Here is a 25,074-nt window from a genome sequence, read left to right on the forward strand (position 1 = left end):
TGAAATAAAGGCGGGTTTCAGGGATAGGTGCTGATAGTAAGTTCTTTCCAGTGTCTAACCTCAATCCTGCCTGCTGCAGAGCAACTCTTTCTGTCTGTTTACTTCTTGCATCTTCAGAGTTCACGCGAGCCATAAAGCGAAAGCCGACGCAAGAGATGCTTGTGAGTGGCAGTGAGGCTCTCTCCTCAGCCTGGGGAGCCACCAGAGTGTCCCCTCGTATCCCCAGTCACCTGATAGCTCCCCAGCCCTTGGCATGACCTGGAGACTGAGCTGTGGACAGTGGCAGCTTCAAGTCACTTAGACAATCTTCCTTTCACTAGTTTATTTATTATTCTTTTCCCGCCTCTCCACCCCTTCCCCACCAGCTGCTTAAAATATTTTTTCAAACAGAAAAATCCAACCACAGCTGGAAACCAACCCTAAAGTTAGTGGGGAATGTGGGAGCTGCCAGGGAAAGTTGCCGGAGTTGGGGCGGGGCTGTGAGAGGAAGGGCCCCAGCCACGGAGACAACCTTGCTCTGCAGGGGACCCGGTGGCAGACCACGGAGAGGGCATTCGGATCCCATCATTGCTCCACAAATAGTCTGCAAGGACCCACTGTGGGGGGTGACACAAATTGGCTTAAGTAAAAGAGGGGGACCCTCCCCTCAAGGAGCTGTGGGCTTAAGGAGAAGGTAGGGCATCAACCAGGAGCATACCAATGACAACAGCCTCCACTGAGACAGGATTTCCTACCCACAAGGTGCTGGTCTGAGCACTTCACATGCATCCACTCACTCAAAGCCTTATCAATCCTGTGAGGAAGGTACTATTGTTCTCCCCATCTCACAGAGGAGCAGACTGAGGCACGCAGAAGTTAAGGAACTCACACACCACCATACAACCGGTATAGCCATCGGGCTCTATGCCCAGGGGGTTCCAGATTCCAAGCTCTCAGTCACTGAGGGCTAGGCTGCCTCTCCAGGATCACACAAGGGGAGAGAAGTATAAACAAATTAACATGAGATGGTCCCTGACAGGGGGTCAGGACAGAAGTGCTTCGTGGAGGAAATAACATATGTTCCTTCTGGAAGGAGAACGGGGATTGAGGGACTAAGCTCAGTGGCAGGGCCACAACCCTAAGAGCAGAGAAAGCGGAGGCAGGAGCAGACGCAGAAACAGGATCCAAGAGGCCCAGCTCCTAAAGTGTGGCGCCCATCGTGCAAGAGGCTGTTCTCACAGCAGCCCAGTACTGAGAGGAGAGGGATGCCAGGCCGCCATTGTGGACAGTGATCCGGATTCATGGTCCATCTCTCCAGCACCCGTGGCTGCCTCTCACCTCTGATACCTCCCTTACCCGCCCAGTTCTCTCACTCTCACTCTTTGTATTGTCCCCTTGCCCGTAAGGAGGGCTGAAAGACAAAACAAGAATACTCAAAAACTCTTTTTTATACAAATGTTTGGGGTCATTTAATTTAGACAAAAATCACCAAGCTATCTTGGTCGGGATGGATGGCCCACTAGAGTGACCACACAGCCGTGTGGCCCAAAGACCCCAAGAGCTAGGATGGTGGGTCATTGGACCAGATTCTTCTCCCTGCCCTGCCTCTACTTGTCTCTGCGACCTTTATGGTCACTTGGCATCTCTGGGCCTCAGTTCTCTCCCTGGGTCTGTCTGGTATGCTCCCTTTCAGATCCAAAAGTCCCATGAGCTGAGAGTCCTCTGAGTCCTACTGGGTCCTCTTCTCCACACCTATGGACTTGGAATGACCAGCTGGGGGGATGCTCAAAGCTAAGGCAAAGATGGTGACAATACTGCCAGGACACTGGTCTAGCTACTCTCCAGTGTGCCTTCAACTGTAAGCTTCTGAGGGCCAGTGGATAGGGCATCATAATCTTGATGATGGCTCTGATTTATTGAACGCTTACTACCTGACAGGCACTCTCCTGAGAGGCTGTCAGGGAATAACTTATTCCATCATTTTAACAATGTTACTCATGAGGAACCTGAGGCACAGAAGGGGTTGAGGCCAGTGCCCAAGGTCACGGAGCAGGGAGAGGCTGAGCCAGGATTCCCATGCAGCCATCTGGCTCCAGAAGCCACTGGAAGGAGGCAGGTGCAGGGTTTCCAAGGAGGATGGGGGAGCACCTAGAGGGCAGGGACTATGTCTTGTTTGTCACTGTCTCCCAGGGCCTGGACTCCCTGAAAGATTGGGTTGGCCTTGACTGGCATGAGGTAGAGGCAGGAGACAGATCTGTGAGTTCTAACAAGTTGCTAGTGTTCAGGAATTTGTGCAGACTAGCTGCCTCCACCCCTATGATGTGAGGGCCTCTGAGCCCATTCCCAGGTCTGAACCAGTTAGGCCCTGACCATAGCCGCCAGCTGCAGGTCCCTAACTGTTCCAGGATGGGCTGCCCCCGGGCGCCTCCAGATCGCAGGAGCGGGCTACTTCCTGTTCCGCCAGGCAAGGGCTGGCCAGCAAGTCCCAGGCCTGCTGCTACAGTAATCCAGCTTTGGTGGGCTCCTTCCTTTAGAAGCTGACCGCCTCTTGGACCCTTCTGTGGAGGGGAACAATCCCAAACCTCTGCAGGTTTTAAGGCTGAGCCTCAAGGAGAAGAGAACTTCCCCGGGTGGAGGCCTCAGGTGCTGGGCCTCCCGCGCCCCCTGGCGGAAGGAACAGAGCTGTGCACGGGCCTGTACTGCCACATAAGCCCAGCTTTCCCTCTCCTCTGCTGCCCTCTGTCCTCTCTCCTTCTGCCTCTAGTCATTCACCATGACTGCACGGCCACTGGGTACCAAGCACGTGCCATGAGATGAGGACACATGACTATGACACTGTCCCTGCCCTAAGGTGCTCCCCACCCCACTCATTCATCCAACTCACTCAACAAAATATTCAGGGAGCTCCTACTCTCTGCCAGGCTTTCTTCTAGGCTCCAGGGACACCATCCCTGCCCTTGGGGAGTTTGCAGTTTAACAGGACATCCACCCTGGTTCAGAAGACAGTTACCATATAGCGGGGAGAGCCCAGGGGCTGGAGACGAGTCCAGCGGCCTGGTGGGACGGCGCCGCACTGATGTTGAGGGGCATGTGTACAGGGATTGGGATGGCAGGAGATCATGTGCCGGAAGACTGCTGAGTGGCATCTGGGCGAGGCTTGCATGGCTGTGTAGGATCTCTCTGGGTGCAGGAAATGGGGCGTGGAGTGGGGTGGGGCAGGGAGAAAAGAATGTCCTACACAGAGAGGACAGAATGAGCAAGCACATACACAGCCAGCGTGTTTAGGGAGTTGCAAATAGTCTTCTGTGGTTGGAGTGTGTGGTGAGCGGGAAGAAAGCAGCAGGAGAGTGGAAAGGGCCTTGCAAGCTTTGGAAGGGGTTTGGATCTTTTCCTGAAGCCTGTGAGGAGCCTCTGAAGGTTTTAAGAAGCAGAGTGATAGGATTTCCATTTGCATTTTATTAAAGGACTGTAAGACTAGACCACTCCCTCAATGGAGCATGGAGGAAGAGCCGGAAGGGCAGGTGACCGGAGATGGAGTGGTGTTCGTATTCCAGCTGTGTGACACTGAGCAGGATGCTTCACCTCTCTGAGCCACGGAGGATCCGTCTATTAAATGGGGGTGTTGGTACCTAGTCTGCAGAGTTGTTGAGAGAACTAAACGTGAAGCTAGTGCCTACTACAGTGCCTGACACGTAACAGATACTCAGGGAACTATTTCTTTTTTTTAAGCTGGGAAACCTATTAAGAAGGCTGTTATATTGCCTCGGCAAAAGATGGGACAAGGCCTGACTGTAGGTGGAGAGGAGAAGACGCCAAGAGCTCTTTCGGACAGTTGACTTTCGGGTTGGGTGGCTTTTGAGTGTGGCTTTTGTTTTTCTCAAATCCTCTTGAAGCTCACCTCTACCGTCTGTCCTCAGGCTCTGCCCTGTGGCTCCCTCACTCCTCACCCACAGTTTTCACTGCCTGCTTTGCACGGGGCATCCCCTCATTCACAGCTTGTCCCTCTTCCATGGGTGCGGTGGGTCTCAGACAGAGGCTACTGGGGGCGGAGCCAACAATGCTCAGCACAGCTGCGCACGCAGATAAGAGCTTAACTGCAGTTTCTGACAACAGCCAGGTGTGGATCTGTTTGGCCACAAGGTTTGTCCCCAAGGCTCACACAGGCGGGGAGAGAGGCAGTGCTGGGGGAGGTTGACGGGGAAGACTGGCCGACTCCTGCTCAGGTTCCATCCAACACTCACTGAGGAGTTCAAATCCAGCATGCCCACCCTTGGCTTCCCCAGTTCCCCAGCCTAGGCAACTTCCTCCCACACCTGGACTGCGGGTGTCAGCTCCCTACACAGTTCCCATTCAGGAGGTCCGGAACTTCCAGGCGGGGGTGCCCAGGGGCGACAAGTCCTGTAGGGGTGGAAGCCGCATGGGGTATATCACGTGTGTATAGCGGACACACAGGTGTGACTCACCGTGTGTGTTCCTCGGAGGCTGTCAGCGGCGGAGGGGCTCTTGGCATTTACTAAGGCCAAAGGCTCCCACAGCCAGTACGCGGGCCCTGGGGATAGCTGTTACCAGTGTTCGGGGGCCAGGAATTTGTCTCCTCAGTCTGCAAGTCCCCCTACAAGAGAATCTGGTTCTGGTGTTTGTTTTAAGATGTTAGCTTGTGTTTTGGTTTTCCCTGTATGACAGTCCTGCCTTCCAAAGAGATAACGGTCCTTTGGGTTTCTTTGATGTCTGTGGGGTGGAAATCGTTCTTAAAGGATTGTTTTAAGCAAATGCCCTCCACTCTCTTTATTCAAGGGCTCAGCTCACTGGAGAGATGACACCGGGTATTCTTGAAGTGCCACTGAGGAGAGGGGGGAACCATGGGGAGAGCAGGAAGAGATGCGGGAAAGGGAGCTTGCTGGAGGGTCTGTGAGGATTTGAGACCCTGGCCCTGGCACCGCCGTAGGGAATGGCTGCACTATGCCTCAGGCCTGCTGGTCCCTGGGCACCAGCTCTGGCAGCCCAGGCAAGCAGTCACATCCCCCAAACCAGAGGCCTGTGGCACACTGTACAAGGATGAGAGAGCGTGACATGGTGGTGGCCTGCTTCCTGGGCTCAGAGAAGCAAATGCCGACTCTTTCACATACCTTAACTTCAAGCAAGCCCACTTGTGTGTGGAATAAAGGGAACAGAATGAAGACCCACCAAAAGGAAGAAGAATGAAGCGCTCCCAGCTCTATACCCTCAGCCTCTGGGTCAGTGCAGAGGGAGGCTCCCCGGTACGGTCCTGGCCCAGGGTGTCGGGGGGGGGGGCATTCGGAGCAGAGCAGAGCCCGTCCCCTGCCTCCCCCTCTCCCTTGGGGCCTCTCCTGCTCTCGGCATGGGCGGCCAGGGCTACCTAGAGCACATGGAGACATGGAAGAGGCTGGGCATGCAGGGATCCCAGCTGGCCCTGCTCTGCCCTGGCCCACCCAGAGCGCCCCAGTGAGCTCATGTCTGCAGTAACCTCACTGCTCATAACCAGGATGGTGAGACAAAGCTGGAAGGCAGGCAAAGGTGAGAAGTGATGGGTGTCTCCTCAGGAATGTGCTGCTCAATTAAAACCGCCTCCCGGATGGCACGGGCGGGCAGATGCTGGGATTACTCCCTCAGGCTGTGCTGGTCAGCCTTCAGGCTGAGCCATTCTGCAAACATTTCCTGACGGCCTACTATGCAGGTGTTGAGCTGGGTGCTGGGGAGACAAGGAGATATGAGAGCCACAATGGAGAGCATAGTCTATCTGTACCAGACCCACTTTGGAAGCTGACTGTGAGAAAGTCTCAGGGGTTCTGCTGATTAGGTCCCCAGGACCCCTTCACAGACCCTACCCACCCAAAGTCCTTTCTACCCTCACCACAGGCCCAAGTGCTTGGCCCATTCCCTTCTCTTTTTGAAGCATCAACAGCCCTCCATCTTCCTCTGGTCTCCCCCTTCTCTTAAGCTGGTGTAAATCAGGCTGCTGCCTCTTCAGTGTCCCTGCTCCTGGGACAGTGGGGACCTTCTGTAATGTCCATCTGTAGTGTGGACATCAGTCCTTGGCAGGGTTTCAACAGAGGCCTCACGGTGAGGCAACACCGAGTGACAAGAGGGTGGGCTCATTCCCCAGATTCCCCAGGTAAATTCCCTATCATAAGTGGGTCCTCAGACAAGAAAGCTGAACTTGGAAGAAAGGACTCACACAGGAAAGAGGCCTCCCTCCTACTAAGGGCAGATGTTAGAAGAGGATAGAAACCTAAGTATGGCCTCTGTAGTGTGTGATTAAAGCCATCACAGGCTTTACCTTTAGCTAGGTCTGTGTCTGTATCTTTTAAGATTAAATCCCACAGTGAGAGACACGCCACAAAACACAATTTTGGTGGGGGGTGCTTATTTTTATCATGTAATAAGAAGTCATGAGATAGGTAGTCCAGGGCCTGAATGTGGCTCCAAATGCCACAGGGACCGAGGCTTCTTGTATGCTCCTACCCAGCCTCCTGTAACATGCATTTCTTGCCTTGTGGTCACAAGATGGCTGCCCTCTCTCCAACATCAAGTCCAAATTACAGACAGGAAGAGGACCTTCGAAGGACCAGTTAAGTCTCTGCCCCTTTTAAGGAGCTTTCCAGAGAGCGCCACACAACCTCTGCTTATATCTCATTGGTTCAAACTGAGTCACATGGCAAGAAAGGCAGAGAAATATATATATATATATTTTAAAGATTTTATTTATTTATTTGACAGAGAGAGATCACAAGTAGGCAGAGAGGCAGGCAGAGAGAGAGGAGGAAGCAGGCTCCCTGTGGAGCAGAGAGCCCGATGTGGGGCTCGATCCCAGGACCCTGAGATCATGACCTGAGCCGAAGGCAGCGGCTTAATCCACTGAGCCACCCAGGCGCCCCCAGAGAAATATATTTTTAACTGAGAATATTGTTGTCCCAAACAAAATAAGATTTGTATAAATAAAGAATATAAGTTAGTATAGAGCTTGCAAAGAGAGAGGTGAAGACCAGATTTCAGGAAAGAGAAGGTACAGGCTGGGAGGTAAAAAAAGAGGAACAGATAATGATAAACATTCTTTGCTTGACCAAACTTTAGTCAGGTTCCTAAAACTTCTCATAGGCCCATCTGTGTGCTTGTTGCAGAATCCAGTTTTAGCAAGAACTCCCAACTCTGGATACCTGATCATTCCACCATCCTCCAGGTGATGTCTGATCACTCTGGCCTGTCTTCAGCAAGAATCCTGTCAGGTCAGTTTAGCCAGAATTCTTCTCACCCTTGAAGTTTCCTCTTAGTAATTTTCCATGCGCTGACCCCCACTCTGCTCCTTGGCTCTGAATTCACACTTGCCCATGTTGTAGTCAGAGCTGTGCCCAGTCCCTTCCCCCCACAGCAAGTCCGAATTGTGTCCGTCCTTAATACCCATTGCTATGGCCCCCTTTAGTAAAGTTGGCCTTATGGTCTTTCACAAGTGTCATTCACTGTGTCTTTTTCAGCTCTTCTTACTCTAAAGGCTCAGTGGACTGGCTGTGACCAGCAGTTGGGTAGGGGGCTAGACAACAGGAGCTCGCAGCCTTCCCCACAAAATGAGGAGAGAGATACAGAGGTGGCGGACCTCGGAGGTCGCCAGCTTCACTCCCCATTGCCGCTCAATTCAGAATCTCTCCTCTCTCCAGCATCATCTTAAGCAATATCACCTGCATACTGTGTGCCATCTGCTGCAGCCCAAGCTTACCCTGGTAGTCCGTACAAAGAAACCCACCCTTTTATTTTTTATTTTTAAAAAGATTTTATTTATTTATTTGACAAAGAGAGAGAGAAAGAGAGCACAAGCAGGGTAAACCCACCCTTTTAAAAGTGTTCTCTAACCCCTTCCGTGCATGCCTTCGTGTGTGTGGACGACTAGCGAAGGCGACGCCTAAAAGCAGCAGAAGAGCAGTTTCTATATCTTCTAGAGCATCTTTACACCCTCAGCGACCACACTGCCACTGTGCTCAAACAGCAGTTAAGAATGGCTTTGGCAGCCGCGGGCTCCTTCCTCGTCCCCAGGCAGAGGCAACGCGCCTCAGAATACTTGACTCAGGCACTTCCCAGCCTTTCTGAGGAAGCCGAGCGTTGCCCTCTCTCCCAGTCCGCCCTCACTCCCCCAGGCTGCTCCGGGAACTGCTTTCCACCGCCCTCTGCAGCTGAATTCCGAAGAGCGCATGCGCGAGCGTACGCCGGCGTTTCCCCCACCCCGTCCCCCCCTCCACCTCCTTCCCTGCGCGGCAGGTCTTCCGGCGCGTGCGCGGCGAGTGCGGGCAGCTGCGAGGACTGAAGAGGCAAGTAAACCTGCCGGAGCTGGCAGGTAGCTGCGGGTGCGGCCCGGAGAGGAGCTGCCAGGAGTCGGCGCCCTGCAGGTCTGGGGACGTCGGCGTTCGCTCACGCCTGGGCGACTCTGGTGGGCCCGGAGTGTCACTCTGTCAGGGGGCGTGACCTGAGCCCGCCTCCCGAGGCTGGGAGTGGAGGGGGATGGGGAGCTCCAAGGCCTGTTGTTGATTTGGGGCTTGTTGTTTGTCCCGGAAGGTTTTCTCGGGGAGAGAGCACAGAGTTTGCAAATAGTGGACGGGAAGGGGCGAGGCTGGGACCTGGTGGGAACTGGGGTGCGCCGAGTCCCCCGGGCTGTGAGGAGCTGGGCAGGTTGGCGGAGGGGCTGCTTTTCCTCTGGCTTTATGTAGCAGGTGGGAGGGAGGTGGGGAGCATTGCTACAAAATGATGATCCTGGTAGAAAACGTGCAGGTGTTTGAAATCACGGAGGGCAGTTTGGTCATTTTTGTGTTTTCACTTTTCTCAGACAAAGATGCAGTTTCCTCTCTCCTGGCTCGGTGGGGCCACTAACCTGCGTTCGGTTGCCTCTGTATGTCCTAGGACATGACACAAGTGGCACATCCCGGCCATGGGGTCCCAGCATTCCACCTCTGCTCGCCCCTCTTACTGCAAGCGAAAGAAAGAGAACAGGGAGGATCTGCTGGCCGACAGGGAGCAGGAAGAAGCCATCGCTCAGTTCCCATATGTGGAGTTCACCGGTCGAGATAGCATCACCTGTCTCACGTGCCAGGGGACAGGCTACATTCCGACAGGTGAGAGGCTTTGGTAATCATGGGAAGGATTCCCAAGGTATGCACAGGGCTTCTCCCATCTCCCAGGCAGAGCTTTGCTTCTAGGCAGTACTGTCATAGTCAGAGACAGTGCCCTGGACAGGAGCCAACTGAGCTGACTTGATAAATTTGGGTAGGTTCCACAACTTCTGTTGGCCTCTTTATATCTGAAAGCCCTTCTTTACTTCCACTCTTTTGTTCTTTGTTTCCTTGCTTTGGAACATTCAGTTTGCTTTACGCTGTGGGATCTGTTGACAGACCCATCTCTTTATTGCTCTCACTCGTAAGGCCTGGCACAGCTTTGTAGGGGAACCATCTTGGAAGCTTCTTTTCAAGGAAGCAGGTAGTAAATCATTAACAGCCTAAGGTCTGGAAATACTTCAAGTGGAGAGAGAAAAACACATGCTCAGGAGTGGCACGTCCACTAAGGACAAGATCATCTGTCACTAAGTTGGCCCTCAGAAAGCCTTAACAGTTTAGATGGAGAGTCACAGGTGTTTGCAGCTGGTAAGAACCCTAGAAACTATAGGACATGCCTTCCTGTGACATGTGAGGAGACAGTGACAGACAGTGGCCTAGGGAGGGAACAATTACTTCCCCAAGGCCATTCGGCAGCTCCGGGTCATGGGGTAATATTAGAATACTAGGGACCTAGATTGCTCAACCTCCATGTCACTGTCCTGGTAAGATTAATGTTTTGCAGTTTGTGGCAGACTCTCTAGATTTGTTCCTTGTTCCTTGGGCCCAAAATGTGAAACCTGTATCACAGAAATGTCTAATTCCAGGCAAGCATGTGTTGGGGCAGGTTGCTGTGCGACATAAAGGAGAGTACCGTCAGCGCGTGGGATTTATTTTTGTTCCAAAATAATTGTTTGGTTCTTTCCTAGAACAAGTAAACGAGTTGGTGGCTTTGATCCCACACAGTGATCAGAGACTGCGCCCTCAGAGAACGTGAGTTTCATGCCTCTCACCTATCAATACTTACTTCTGTCCTTCTTTGCCTTGTCCCGTATATTTATGAGCACCAGCTAACTTTTTGAAAACTTTTATTAACTATTCTTGTAAATTCTCCATTTCCTTTAATACTGTGTGCTCAAGCAAGAGATCTCTGCCCCATCACACTCTGGGGTTATGGAAACTACTAGAAGCATTCTAAGGGCCAAGTGAAAGAGTTGACTTGGAAGGTTTTGGAGAATAGGAGTATCATGGGAGGTGAGGAGATGTTTCTGTCCTCAGAGCTCCTCTCTTAAGCTTCTCTCCCCAGATGACAGCATTCAAATGGGTTTTCAGAGACTTCTCCCCACTCCACTCATTCCTCCCTGGTTTGTGGTACCTGGCTCTTTGTACTTTCCCCTTGCCCTCATTCCTGGTTTTGCATTTTATCTTAAGTAACTGGACCTTGATATCTGACTGCCCATTCGGTCATGTGCTATGTCATTCCAGCAAGCAGTACGTCCTCCTATCTGTCCTGCTCTGTCTCCTGGCATCTGGCTTGGTGGTTTTCTTCCTGTTTCCACATTCGGTCCTTGTGGATGATGACGGCATCAAAGTGGTGAAAGTCACATTTAATAAGCAGGACTCCCTTGTCATCCTTGCCATCACGGTAAGATGTAGGGCTTTGCTTCCCAGATCGTGCACCTGCAAGTTTTGGACCCAGAACATTCATCTTTGTTTTCTCACTTGCCCTGATGCAGGCCACCCTGAAAATCAGGAACTCCAACTTCTACTCAGTGGCAGTGACCAGTCTGTCCAGCCAGGTTCAGTACATGAACACAGTGGTTGGCACATATGTGACCACTAACGTCTCCCTCATTCCACCTCGGAGCGAGCAACTGGTATGCTGTTCTCCTTGCTCCACGGGCGTCAGGGAGGAGGAGTAGGGGACTCTGGGATGCTGTAGCCTCATGACTTTGCTTTCTGTTCCATTTGCATTGGTAGGAACTGGTTGGTGAGGAGGATCTGACATGCCCTGTAATTATGAAAAAGTAGGAGAAAAATCAGCATTTAAGTGTTAGGGGAACAAAAGAATTTGTAAGAGCAAACAGTTCGCTACAAATCAAGAAGAGGAGGTATTACAGTCTGAGGTCCGTTGGCCCCTCAGAAGGGAAGGGGTTGCAGACATTGTTAGAGGGACACAGTCTGTGTCAGGGACCATCTTGGGAAAGTATTTTATATGTGATAGAAGAATGCTCCCAGGTCTATGGATTGCTGGTAATAGTACTGTTCTGTGTCAGGCAGGCCTGCCTGGCCACAGACTGATGCTGGTGTCTTATTTTCAGGTGAATTTTACTGCGAAAGCTGAGATGGGAGGACCATTTTCCTATGTATAGTAAGGACAGTGTTTGTTCTCTATATGTGTGTTCTCTGCTGGATGAAGGGGATTCAGAGTGTACTCCGTTGATTGGGGCCAGTCCTCCCTTAACTCCCAGGCTTTGGCCTGTGGATTCCCTAAGCTTTGGCCATCTTGAGGTTTATTTGGAGAATGTGTTGTTGGATAAATGACTGAGGTGCTGGAATTTCTAAGAGAACGGTAAGCCACCGGAAACACCTCCAAGCTCCAGCATTTCTGTGGTGGGTCTGAAAAAAAAAACCAAAAAGTATTATGATGTGGAAGGGTGCATGGACACTGTGGGGACTCCAAGCTAGTGAGTGTTGGCAGCACTTAGGTCAGAAGGGAAGGGGAGGGCAGGGGCCCCAGGTAGGGATGACTATGTAAACTCAGCACTCTTCTGATCATTCTTTTTCTTTTCTTTTTTCTCTTTTCCTTTTTTTTTTTTTCTTTAAAACCAAACTGTCTCCCTGTTTGCTGTTCGGTAGCTTCTTCTGCACATTGCCCGATATCCTGGTGCACAATATAGTGATCTTCTTGCGGTACGTGGCCCTTCTCCCTGTCCCCTTGGCCTTTGTGTTTGCGTCCGGACCATCAGGCTGTGTGACGTCACCACCTCTGCTCGGGAGGTGCTGTGCGAACCACAGGGCAGAGGCAGCTAACCCAAGAGGGGACACCCAGTGCCTTACAGGCACAGATAGAGTAGACCCTTGGGTATCCTCTAGATGCAGGGTCCAAATCACAAATCTCCAGATTCGGAGTTGGCAGCTAGAGAGTTCTCTCCGTGAAGTTGGGTCTCGTTTTGTGATCCCTTTAGAATCCTGATGAGACTAGTAAAGAATTGAAAAGCTTTTCAAGGTATAAGGACTGAGCATTTGGCCAGCTTGCTTTCTGTCCACACAAATTACCCTGTGACATGGGTCTGCAGGGTCTGGCCTAGAATCTTGACCGTGGAATCTACAGATGAGAAGCACCTGCTCTGGGCGTGTGAAGTATGAGGGTCTAGAACAGGGTTTCTCAGCCTCAGCAAAGAATTCACAATGCTTTGTTGTCAGGAACTGTCCTTTGCACAGCAAGACATTTTATAGCATCCCGGGCCTCTGCCTGCTAAGTGCCAGGAACAGTCGCTGCTTCCCCTCGCCCTCAGTTGTAACACCCCAGAATGGCTCCAGAAAATGCCAGAAGTTTCCTGTGCGGTAAAATTGTCCTGAGTTTAGAATCGCTTCTTGAGAAAGTCACCTCGTGACATAGCCTTTCTGTGAATGTATGAAATTCTGGTCTCCTGGTTACATAACCATGAAGATACGCATCTGGGGCCCATGGTTTTTGTTGCCTGAGCTTGCAAGAAGTTATTTAGGCAATTTTTCTTACTTTGTCTCAAAAACAGAATTTATTCTTCTTGGTTTTCTTCCCCCCCCCCAGCACTTCAGTGAAGATTTCATACATTGGCCACATGACCCAGAGCTCCTTGGAGACACATCACTATGTGGATTGTGGAGCAAATTCCACGGCTGTTTAGAAACTGCTTCTGGTTCTTCCATGGCAGCACCTGCCAGAAGAGACAACATCTGTTCCCAGGGCCTGAGTTTCATACCTACCCCAGGTGGTAGAAGTAGAGGAGAAGTTGTTTCTCTTAATCCCCAGCAGACATCCTCCTGCCACTTGGGAGGAGAGGTCCTCTCTGTGGCGCTACCTGTGTTTCTCAGAACCAGCAGAATCACTGCCCAGTGCCTAGCCTGTGCCCAGCAAATAGTAGGCACTCAGAGCAAGTTTGAAGAATTGAATTCCAGTCTTTTCAACTGTTCTTGGGGCATTACGCACTGAAACCCTACGGTGGTTCTAGGTTAGCAGACCGTGGAGTGATGCGAAGGTTGGACTGTTGGGCAGCCGCAGAATGGTCTCACTCGTCTGTACAGAAGAGGCAGCAGGGTGAGAACGTTCGAATACCTAAGAAAGCACAGACCGTTTAATAGGGGAAATTTTTTCACCTGTTCACAAATGCCTAGGAACTTCAAAACAAAACCCACAACTTTTTCCTATAGAAAGTTACAATTGTTTTTACCAAGAGTCTATGTGAGGCTTGATTACCCTTCATCCATTGGCTGGAACATGGATTGAGGATTTGGTAGAAAAATAAACCCGGCTTTTGATTCATTTGTGTCTTCTCTGATTACCTAGATGTCTTAGGAGCCACCTCGGGGGGACTAGAATAGTTGCCTGCTAAGTGGGTCAGCACAGGATGGGAGGGAGGAAGAGGATCCTGACTACCCTGTCCCTGTGAGCTCCCCTTGGCCACAGCAGCCTTGCTTCTCTCTCCATCTGGCCCCCATGGTGACAGGCTGCCCCCCTGCTCTCCCAGGACAGAGCGCTTCGCTCTGTAGGTAGGGCAGACGCCTGCCCAGTGAAGCTTGCTTTCCTGCAGAGGAATAACTTCCCCTACCAACGGGCGGTAGTGCTAAGAGGACATGGTCTGAGGCTGAAAGCTCCTTGATGGGTGGCCACCCTCTTGGCGCCCAGAGAGTGGGCTACAGCCCCATGACAGCAGCGAATCCCGTTGAGTAGCTTGAGCAGTTAGGTGTCAGAACTTGGCTGAGCTGGGCTCCTTAACAAGCAACAGATGAAGGCAGGGAGTCTGTATTAGTTTTTGTTCCCATTCCTGTTACTCAATATTTGCCTCATGATTTTTGCACTCTGAATCTTCCAACAACGGTTAAAGTTCATGACTCTTTGGCTGATGATGACCGTAACTGAGTAACCCAGACCTGAGGGTTGAAAGCTGAGCTTCACTCTCGCGGATCCTTCAGCGGTGTGTTTGGACAGGATAGTGATGTCTGTTGGGTGCAGTGGGGCGGGGATGGGAGCGCATCGCCAGTTCTGAGAGCACTGTCCCAGACGGACCGTGCCCTGAACACACGAAGATGTTCACAGTTAGATGTCTTCTCTTTGGTTTTCCCGTTTCCCAGATGGCCTCTTGCCCATTTATCGTGTAATTTTGAAAGGGTTACTCCGTTCTGAGTCACATTTTATGGCCGTGTGCCTCAGTAACATTTCTACTACATAGTGCCTTGGAATTCGGCTACGATATTCAAATGAGAGCACTTAGAATTTTTAAGCACATCTGACTGCATAGTGCTATATGAATTCTCATGCCTATTTATATCCCTGGCATCCCAAATGACACTTTGGGATGTTCGCCCAATTTTATTATGCTATCTGTCAATTACTGAGTAAATGCATATAATTTGCTGTCAGCAGCACCAAAATGGAAGGGCAAGTGGTTGGCTTGGGCGTCATTGCTGTCTCTGTTGTTTTTCTAGTGTACTGAGATTTGGAGAGAATATGTTTCTTAGAGGTCAGGCTTTACTAGAGATCTCTGTAGTTTCTGGCTTAGCCTGTATTCTAATCTTTCTTGTTCTAAACTACTTCTGTGTCACCTGGTGGAAATCTCTATTTGTTTACTTACTCAAGCCAGAAAACTGTTTATTGAGTACCTGCTGTATCCCTTTGAATTAGTATTTTTGTACTTTGAGGTAAGTACCCACTCATGTGATTACCGGATCATATGGTAGTTCCAGTTTTAATTTTTGAGGAACCCTCATACTGTCTTCCACCGTGGCTGCTACAGTTTGCATTCCCACCAACAGTGCAAGAGGGTTCCTTTTCCTCCACATCCTTGCCAACACATGTTGTTTCTTTGGTTTTTGATGTTAGCCATGCTGTCAGGTGTGAGGTGATACCTTGTTGTAGTTTTGATTTGTATTTCCCTGATGATGTGTGATGTTGAGCATCTCATGTGTCTGATGGCCATCAGGACGTCGTCTTTGGGGAAATGTCTATTCATGTCTTCTGCCCATTTTTTAAATTGGATTATTTGTTTTCCGGATGTTGAGTTGTATCAGTTCTTTAAATATTTTGGATATTAACCCTTTATCAGAGATACCATTTGCAAATATCTTCTCCCATTCTGTAGGTTGTCTTTCAGTTTTGTTGATTGTTTCCTTCACTGTGCAGAAGCTTTTTATTTTAATATAGTCCCTATAGTTTTCTTTTGCTTCTGTTTGTCTTGCCTCAGGAGACCTATCTAGAGAAATGTTGCTAAGGCCAATGTCAGAGAAATTACTGCTTATGCTCTCTTCTAGGATGATTATGGTTTCAGGTCTCACATTTAGGTCTTTAATCCATTTTGAGTTTATTTTTGTGTATGGTCTAAGAAAATGGCCCAGTTTCATTCTTTTGCATGTAGCTGACCAGCTTTACCAACACTGTTTGTTGACGAGACTGACTTTTTCCCATTAGATATTCCTTCCCCTTTTGTCAAAGATTAATTGACCATATGTTTGTGGGCTTTTTTCTGGGTTTTTTATTCTGTTCCATTGATCTTTTTATCTGTTATTGTGCCCGTACTATACTGATTTGATTTCTACAAGTTTTTATGAGTTGAAGTTTGGAATTGTGATACCTCCAGCTTGGCTTGGCTTTGTCAGAATTACTTTGGCTATTTGGGATCTTTTGTGGCTCCATATAAATTTTAGGATTGTTTGTTCTTTGAAAAATGCTGTTGGTTTTTAATGGAGATTGCATTAAATCTGTAGATTGCTTTGGGTAGTAAAGACATTGTAACAGTATCTGTGTTTCCAATCTATGCATGGCATATCTTTACATTTCTTTGTGTTCTCTTCAATTTCTTTTGTCAGTGCTTTATAATTTTCAGAATATAGCTCTCTTACCTCTTTGATTAAGTTTATTGCTAGATATTTTATTTTTCGGTGCGATTGTAAATGAGATTGTTTTCTTAATTTCACTTTCTGTTGCTTTATTATTAGTGTATAGAAATGCAGTGGTGGAGTGCCTGGATGGCTCAGTCGGTTTAGCATCTGCCTTCAGCTCAGGTCATGATCCCAAGGTCCTGGGATCAAGTCCCACATCAGGCTCCCTGCTCAACAGGGAGTCTGCACCTCCCTGTCCTTCTGCCTCTCTCCTAGCTTATGCTCTCTCTCTTGCTCGCTTGCTCTCTCCCTCAAATAAATAAAATCTTAAAAAAAAAAAAGAAATGTAATGGATGTCTATACATTGATTTTGTATCCTGTGATTTTACCTGAATTTGTTGATCAGTTCTAGTAATTTTTTGGTGGGGTGTTTAGTTTTCTGTATATAGTATCATGTCATGTGCAAATAGTGACAGTTGAATTTCTTCCTTACCAATATGAATGCCTCATTTATTTTTATTTTTTCTTTTAAAATTATTTTTCTAACATAGAATGTATTATTTGCCCCAGGGGTACAAGTCTGTGAATCATCAGGCTTACACATTTCACAGCACATACCCTCCCCAATGTCCATAACCCAACCACCCTATCCCTACCCCCCCAACCCCCCAGCAACCCTCAATTTGTTTTGTGAGATTAAGAGTCTCTTATGGTTTGTCGCCCTCCTGATCCTATCTTGTTTCAGTTTTTTTCTTTCCCTACCCTGCATATCCCCCACTTTGCCTCTCAACTTCCTCATATCAGGGAGATCATATGATAATTGTCTTTCTCTGATTGACTTATTTCGCTCAGCATAATACCCTCTAGTTCCATCCACGTCATTGCAAATGGCAAGATTTCATTTCTTTTGATGGCTGCATAGTATTCCATTGTGTATATATACCACTTCTTTTTTATCCATTCCTCTGTTGATGGACATCTAGGTTCTTTCCATAGTTTGGCTATTGTGGACATTGCTGCTATAAACATTTGGGTGCACATGCCCCTTCGGATCACTATGTTTATATCTTTGGAGTAAATACCCAGTAGTGCAATTGCTGGGTCGTAGGGTAGCTCTATTTTCAAGTTTTCGAGGAACTTCCATACTGTTTGCCAGAGTGGCTGCACCAGCTTGATTCCCACCAACAGTGTAGGATGGTTCCCTTTTCTCCATATCCTCGCCAACATCTGTTGTTTCCTGACTTGTTAATTTTAGCCATTCTGACTGGTGTAAGGTGGTGTCTTTCTGTGGTTTTGATTTGTATTTCCCTGATGCCAAGTGATGTGGAGTACTTTTTCATGTGTCTGTTGGCCATCTGGGATGTCTTTGCAGAAATATCTGTTCATGTCTTCTGCCCATTTCTTGATTAGATTATTTGTTCTTTGAGTGTTGAGTTTGATAAGTTCTTTATAGATTTTGGAGACTAGCCCCTTATCCAATATGTCATTTGAGAATATCTTCTCCCATTCTGTCAGTTGTCTTGGTTTTGTTGACTGTTTCCTTTGCTGTGCAAAAGCTTTTGATCTTGATGAAGTCCCAGTAGTTCATTTTTGCCCTTGCTTCCCTTGCCTTTGGCAATGTTTCTAGGAAGAAGTTGCTGTAGCTGAGGTCGAAGAGCTTGTTGCCTGTGTTCTCCTCAAGGATTTTGATGGATTCCTTTCTCACATTGAGGTCCTTCATCCATTTGGAGTCTATTTTTGTGTGTGGTGTAAGGAAGTGGTCCAGTTTCATTTTTCAGCATGTGGCTGTCCCAACTTTTCCAACATCATTTGTTGAAAAGACTGTCTTTTTTCCATTGGACATTCTTTCCTGCTTTGTCACAAATTAGTTGACCATAGAGTTGAAGGTCTATTTCTGGGCTCTCTATTCTGTTCCATTGATCCATGTGTCTGTTTTTGTGCCAGTACCATACTGTTTTGATGATGACAGCTTTGTAATAGAGCTTGAACTCTGGAATTGTGATGCCACCAACTTTGGATTTCTTTTTCAACATTCCTCTGGCTATTTGGGGTCTTTTCTAGTTCCATATAAGTTTTAGGATTATTTGTTCCATTTCTTTGAAAAAAATGGATGGTATTTTGATAGGGATTGCAATAAGTGTGTAGATTGCTTTAGGTAGCACAGACATTTTCACAATATTTGTTCTTACAATCCATGAGCATGGAACATTCTTCCATTTCTTTGTGTTTTCCTCCATTTCTTTCATGAGTACTTTATAGTTTTCTGAGTATAGATTCTTTGCCTCTTTGGTTAGGTTTATTCCTAGGTGTTTTATGGTTTTGGGTGCAATTGTAAATAGGATCAACTCCTTAATTTCTCTTTCTTCTGTCTTGCTGTTGGTGTATAGAAATGCAACTGATTTCTGTGTATTGATATCCTGACACTTTACTGAATTCCTCTATGAGTTCTAGCAGCTTTGGAGTGGAGTCTTTTGGGTTTCCCACATAAAGTATATCATCTGCAAAGAGTGAGAGTATGGTTTCTTCTTTGCTGATTCGGATACCTTTTATTTCTTTTTATTGTCTGTTTGCCGAGGGTAGGACTTCTAGGACTATGTTGAATAGCAGTGGTGATAGTGGACATCCCTGGCACGTTCCTGACACCTTAGGGGAAAAGCTCTCAGTTTTTCCTGATTGAGAATGATATTTGCTGTGGGTTTTTCCTAGATGGCTTTGATGATATTGAGGTATGACCCTCTATCCCTACACTTTGAAGAGTTTTGATCAAGAAAGGATGCTGTACTTTGTCAAATGCTTTTTCAGCATCTATTGAGAGTATCATATGGTTCTTATTCTTAATTTTATTAATGTATTCTATCACATTGATTGATTTATGGATGTGGAACCAACGTGGCAGCCCAGGAATAAATCCTACTTGGTTGTGGTGAATAATCCTTTTAATGTACTGTTGGATCGAACTGGCTAGTAGTTTGGTGAGAATTTTTGCATCCGTGTTCAAGGATATTGGTCTGTAATTTTCCTTTTTGATGGAGTCTTTGTCTTGTTTTAGGATCAAGGTCATGCTGGCCTAATAAAATGAGTTTGGAAGTTTTCCTTCCATTTCTATTTTTTGGAACAGTTTCAGGAGAATAGGTATTCATTCTTCTTTAAATGTTTGGTAGGAAAATAAATAAATAAATAAATGTTTGGTAAAATTCCCCGGGAAGCCTTCGGGCCCTGGGCTCTTGTTTGTTGGGTGATTTTTGATGGCTGCTTCAATCTCCTTACTGGTTATGGGTCTGTTCAGGTTTTCTATTTCTTCCTGGTTTAGTTTTGGTAGTTTATGTGAATGTATCAATTTCATCCAGATTGTCAGATTTGCTGGCATATAGTTACTCATAATATGTTCTTATAATTGTTTGTATTTCTTTGGTGTTGGTTGTGATCTCTCCTCTTTCATTCATGATTTTATTTATTTGGATCCTTTCTCTTTTCTTTTTGATAAGTCTGGCCAGGGGTTTATCAATCTTACTAATTCTTTCAAAGAACCAGCCCCTAGTTTTGTTGATTTGTTCTATTGTTTTTTTGGTTTCTATTTCATTGATTTCTGCTCTGATCTTTATTATTTCTCTTCTCCTGCTGGGTTTAGGCTTTCTTTGCTATTCTTTCTCCAGCTGCTTTAGGTGTAGGGTTAGGTTGTGAATTTGAGACCCTTCTTCGTGTTTTGAGAAAGGCTTGTATCGCTATATATTTTCCTCTTAGGGCTGCCTTTGCTCGGTCCCGCAATTTTGAACAGTTGTGTTTTCATTATCATTTGTTTCCATGAATTTTTTCACTTCTTCTTTAATTTCCTAGTTGACCCATTCATTCTTTAGTAGGATGCTCTTTAGCCTCCATATATTTGACTTCTTTCCAATTTTCCTTTTGTGATTGAATTCTAGCTTCAGAGCATTGTGGTCTGAAAATATTCAGGGAATGATCCCAATCTTTTGGTACCAGTTGAGACCTGATTTGTGACCCAGGCTATGATCTATTCTGGAGAATGTTCCATGTGCACTAGAGAAGAATGTGTATTCTCTTGCTTTGGGATGGAATGTTCTGAATATATCTGTGATGTCCATCTGGTCCAGTGTGTCATTTAAAGCCTTTATTTCCTTGTTGATCTTTTGCTTAGATGACCTGTCCATTTCAGTGAGGGGGGCGTTAAAGTCCTCTACTATTATTGTATTAATGTCAAAGTGTTTCTTTGATTTTGTTATTAATTGGTTTACTTAATTGGCTGCTCCCATGTTAGGGGCATGGATATTTAAAATTGTTAGATCTTGGGGCACCTGGGTGGCTCAGTGGGTTAAAGCCTCTGCCTTCGGCTCAGGCAATGATCCCAGGGTCCTAGGATTGAGCCCTGCATCAGGCTCTCTGCTCAGGGGGCAGCCTTCTTCCTTCTCTCTCTCTCTCTCTCTCTCTGCCTGCCACTCGCCTACTTGTGATCTCTGTCTGTCAAATAAATAAATAAAATCTTAAAAAAAAATTGTTAGATCTTCTTGTTTGACAGATACTTTAAGTATGACATAGTGTCCTTCCTCATCTCTTGTTATAGCCTTTGGCTTAAAATCTAATTTATCTGATATAAGGATTGCCAACCCAGCTTTCTTTTGGTGTCCATTAGCATGGTAAATTGTTTTCCACCACCTCACTTTAAATCTGGAAGTGTCTTTGGGTCTAAAATGAGTTTCTTGGAGCACCTGGGTGGCTCAGTGGGTTGAAGCCTCTGCCTTCAGCTCAGGTCCTGATCCCAGGTTCCTGGGATCAAGCCCCACATCGGGCTGTCTGCTCAATGGGTAGCCTGCTTCCTCCTCTCTCTGCCTGCCTCTGTCTACTTGTGATTTCTGTCTGTCAAATAAATAAATAAAATCTTTAAAAAAAATAAAATGAGTTTCTGGCAGACAGCATATCAATGGGTCTTGTTTTTTTTATCCATTCTGATACCCTTGGTCTTTTGATTGGCACATTTAGCCCATTTACATTCAGAGTAATTATTGAAAGATATGAATTTAGTGCCATTGTATTGCCTGTAAGGTGATTGTTAACTGTATATTGTCTCTGTTCCTTTCTGGCCTATTACTTTTAGGCTCTTTGTTTGCTTAGAGGACCTCTTTCAATATTTCCTGTATGGCTGGTGGTTTTTTTGTTTTGTTTTGTTTTGTTTTGTTTTGGTGTTTGCAAATTCTTTTAATTTTTGTTTGTCCTGGAAGCTTTTTATCTGTCCTTCTGTTTTCGTGACAGACTAGCTGGATATAGTATTCTTGCCTGCATGTTTTTCTCATTTAGTGCTCTGAATATATCATGCCAGTCCTTTCTAGCCTGCCAGGTCTCTGTGGATAAGTCTGCTGCCAATGTAATATTTCTACCATTGTATGTTACAGACTTCTTGTCCCGAGCTGCTTTCAGGATTTTATCTTTGTCACTAAGACTGTAAGTTTTACTATTAGGTGATGGGGTCTGGACCTATTTTTATTGATTTTTGAGGGGGCTTCTCTGTGCTTCCTGGATTTTGATGCTTGTTCCCTTTGCCATATTAGGGAAATTCTGTACTATAATTTGCTCCAATATACCTTCTGCCCCTCTCTTTTTTCTTCTTCTGGGATCCCAATTATTCTAATATTGTTTCGTCTTATGGTATCACTTATCTCTTGAATTCTCCCCTCATGATCTAGTAGTTGTTTGTCTCTCTTTTGCTCAGCTTCTTTATTCTCTGTCATTTGGGCTTCTATATCTCTAATTCTCTCTTCTGCCTCTTATCCTTGCAGTAAGAGCCTCCATTCTTGATTGCACCTCATTAATAGCTTTTTTAATTTCAACTTGGTTAGATTTTAATTCTTTTATTTCTCCAAAAAGGGATTTTATTTCTCCAGAAAGGGATTCTCTAATATCTTCCATGCCTTTTTTGAGCCCAGCTAGCTCCTTGATAATCGTCATTCTGAACTCTAGTTCTGACATATTACTGATGTCCATGTTGATTAGGTCCCTCGCCGTCAGTACTGCCTCTTGTTCTTTTTTTTTGTGGTGAGTTTTCCCGCCTTGTCATATTATCTAGATAAGAATAGATGAATGAGAGAATAAAATACTAAAAGGGTGGCAAAGACCCCAGAAAAATAACACTAACCAAATCAGAAGAGACCTGAAATTGGGGGGAGGAGAAAGGGGGAAAAATAAAAAAACTTTTAAAAAAAGTATATATTAGACTGGTGAATAGAACAGAGCCACCCACTTGATTTTGGGTGTATTCTGGTCTCTTAGGAGAAACTACCTCCCCAAATTTTAAAGATGGAAAAACTTATATATATACAAAAATACAGGTAAACACGATGAAGGTATGGAATATGACTGTAAAGATGAAAATTTTAAAAATATTCTAAAAAAGGGATTGATAAGTTGATTGGAAAAAGAAAAAAAAGTGTGATCAGGCTGGAGACTAGAACAAAGTCATTCACTAGATTTAGGGTATATTTTGATCTATTAGAAGAAATTATATCCCAAAATTTTAAAGAAGAAAAACCTATATGTATACAGAAAAAAAGGTTAGGGGCACCTGGGTGGCTTAGATGTTAAGCCTCTGCCTTTGGCTCAGGTCATAATCCCAGGGTCCTGGGATCAAGCCCTGCATCGGGCTCTCTGCTCCTCAGGAAGCCTGCTTCTCCTTCTCCCACTCCCCCTCTCATGTTCCCTCTCTCGCTGTCTCTCTCTCTCTCAAATAAATAAAAAAATTAAGAACAACAACAACAAAAGTTATTAGAAAAAACAAGGTTAAATACAGTGAAGGGATAAAATATGACTATAACAATGAAAATGTAAAAAGACTTCTTTAAAAAGGTATTGATAAGATAAAATAGTTAAAAAAACGTTAAAAGAGGAAAGAGGAAAAGTTTAAAAAAAAGAATAAGAAAAAAATAAAACAAAAATAATTTAACTTTGCAAGATTAAAGGATCATGGGCGAAAAGCCATGAATTCTGTGTGTTGCTTTCCCCTAGCTCTGGAGTTTTGCTGTTGTCCTTGATCAGTGAGCTTGGTCTTGGCTGGATGTTCTTGTTGATCTTCTGGGGGAGGGGCCCTGTTGCAGTGATTCTCAAATGTCTTTGCCCAAGGTGGAATTGCACTGCTCTTGCTAGGGGCCAGGCTAAGTAATCTGCTTGTGTTTGCTCTCAGCTTTTGTTCCCTAGCTTTTGTTTTCCGTAGAACTCTGGAGGACTGGAATGAAAATGGTGGCCTCCCAATCTCTGACCCAGAGGAGCCAAGAGCTCAGGGCCCCACCCCTCAATCTGCCCTCAGAGAAAAGCAGTCAATCCCTCCCATCACCCTGGTTTCCAGCAGCACTCTGTGCTCACCCAGCCTGTGACTCAGTGTTTCTATTTCTGGTGCACAGCCTCATTTGGAGTCTTTACACCCAGCAGATTCCGGCCACATGCTCCCGTGCTGCTCCTCCTGGAGGAGGATGGGGGGTCTCCCTGGATCTGCCAATTGTGGGGTCCCTGACTAAAGAGGAGTGGCTCAACTGTGCCTTGGATCATGGTTTAAGCTAACCCTGAGATCCCACTGCTGAGCTCCATCTCTGTAGCCCACTTTCCTGCTCAAATACCTGGGAGCTCTGCCATGTTTAGATACCCCTGGTCTTTCTGTGACCCTGTGGGTCCTGAGACCACACTGTCCCCATGAGGGCTCCCCCCTGCTTAGCCTCTGGAGCAACATCCCTCAGTGGAGCAGACTTCTAAAAGTTTTGATTTTGTGCTCTGCTGCTCCACTGCTTGCTGGGAGCCAGCCCCTCCCCCCACAGTCTATCTTCCCATCCCTTTGGATTCACTTCTCCTCACGTCCTACCTTTCAGAAAGTGGTCAATTTTCTGTTCCTAAAATTGCTGCTCTTCTTCTCTTCTATCTCCTGTTGAGTTTTTAGGTGTTCGGAGTGGTTTGATAACTATCTAGCTGAACTCCTGGGACCTAATGGTATTTCAGTCTCCTACTCCTCTGTCATCTTGCTTCCTCCTTCTTTTCTTTTTCTTGTCTGATTGCTGTGGCTAGGACTTTCAGTACTATTTTTTTTTAAGATTTTAATTTATTTATTTGACAGACAGAAATCACAAGTAGGCAGAGAAGCAGGCAGAGAGAGAGGGGGAAGCAGGCTCCCTGCTGAGCAGAGAGCCTGATGCAGGGCTCAATCCCAGGACCCTGAGATCATGACCTGAGCCAAAGGCAGAGGCTTTAACCCACTGAGCCACCCAGGCGCCCCCTTTCAGTACTATCTTGAATAAAAGTGGTGAGAGTGGATATCGTTGTCTTGTTGCTGACCTTACAGGAAAAGTTCTCAGTTTTTCCCCATTATGATGTTGGCTATGGGTTTTTCATATATGGCCTTTATTATGCTGAGGTATGTTCCCTGTAGACCTACTTGATGGAGGATTTTTATTGTGAATCAGTGTTATACTTTGTCATACGCTTTTTCTGCATCTATTGAAGTGATCATGTGGTTTTTATCCTTTCTCTTATTGATGTGATGTATCACCTTGATTGATTTGAATATTGAAATACACTTACACCCTGGGAATAAATCCCACTTGATCGTGGTTTATGATTTTTTTAATGTATTGTTGGATTTGGTTTGTTAATATTTTGTTGAGGACTTTTGCATCTAAATTCATGAGAGATAATGGCCTGTATTTCTCATTTTTTCTGGTGTCTGTATTTGGGTTTAGTATTGGGGTAATACTAGCCTCACAAAATGAATAAAGAAGATTTCCTTCCTCTTATAGTTTTTGGAATAGTTTGAAAATAGGTATTAACTCTTCTTTAAATGTTTGATAGACTTCACCCATGAAGTTGTCTGGTCCTGGATTTTTGTTTGTTGGGAGTTTTTTTTATTACTGATTCAATTCATTGCTAGTAATTGCTTATTCAAATT

At 46.2% G+C, this 25,074-nt stretch overlaps 1 protein-coding gene across 6 annotated transcripts; it reads left to right on the forward strand.

Moving 5' to 3' along the window:
* Positions 1–8,211: 8,211 nt before the first annotated feature.
* Positions 8,212–13,593, forward strand: TMEM106C (transmembrane protein 106C). Of its 6 annotated transcripts, none has more exons than XM_046014018.1 (8): positions 8,212–8,294; positions 8,881–9,092; positions 9,998–10,061; positions 10,554–10,713; positions 10,805–10,945; positions 11,390–11,439; positions 11,928–11,981; positions 12,862–13,593. In XM_046014018.1, exons 2-8 carry the CDS (start codon positions 8,909–8,911, stop codon positions 12,956–12,958), a joined length of 750 nt encoding a protein of 249 aa, XP_045869974.1. In that variant the 5' UTR covers positions 8,212–8,294; positions 8,881–8,908; the 3' UTR covers positions 12,959–13,593. The 6 variants fall into 6 exon arrangements, with proteins under 6 accessions (XP_045869974.1, XP_045869970.1, XP_045869976.1 ...); XM_046014014.1 differs by having other exon boundaries at positions 8,221–8,372; XM_046014015.1 differs by having other exon boundaries at positions 8,292–8,413.
* Positions 13,594–25,074: the final 11,481 nt, after the last annotated feature.

This window comes from Meles meles, chromosome 7 (genome assembly GCF_922984935.1).
Source record: "Meles meles chromosome 7, mMelMel3.1 paternal haplotype, whole genome shotgun sequence".
NCBI lineage: Eukaryota > Metazoa > Chordata > Mammalia > Carnivora > Mustelidae > Meles > Meles meles.

Excerpts from the sequence above, each read along its gene's own strand:
- TMEM106C (XM_046014018.1), top strand. The coding sequence starts at position 8,909 with ATGGGGTCCCAGCATTCCACCTCTGCTCGCCCCTCTTACTGCAAGCGA. Across the intron at positions 10,714-10,804 it reads TTGTCATCCTTGCCATCACG|GCCACCCTGAAAATCAGGAA; the intron begins GTAAGATGTAGG and ends GCCCTGATGCAG. Across the intron at positions 10,946-11,389 it reads CACCTCGGAGCGAGCAACTG|GTGAATTTTACTGCGAAAGC; the intron begins GTATGCTGTTCT and ends TCTTATTTTCAG.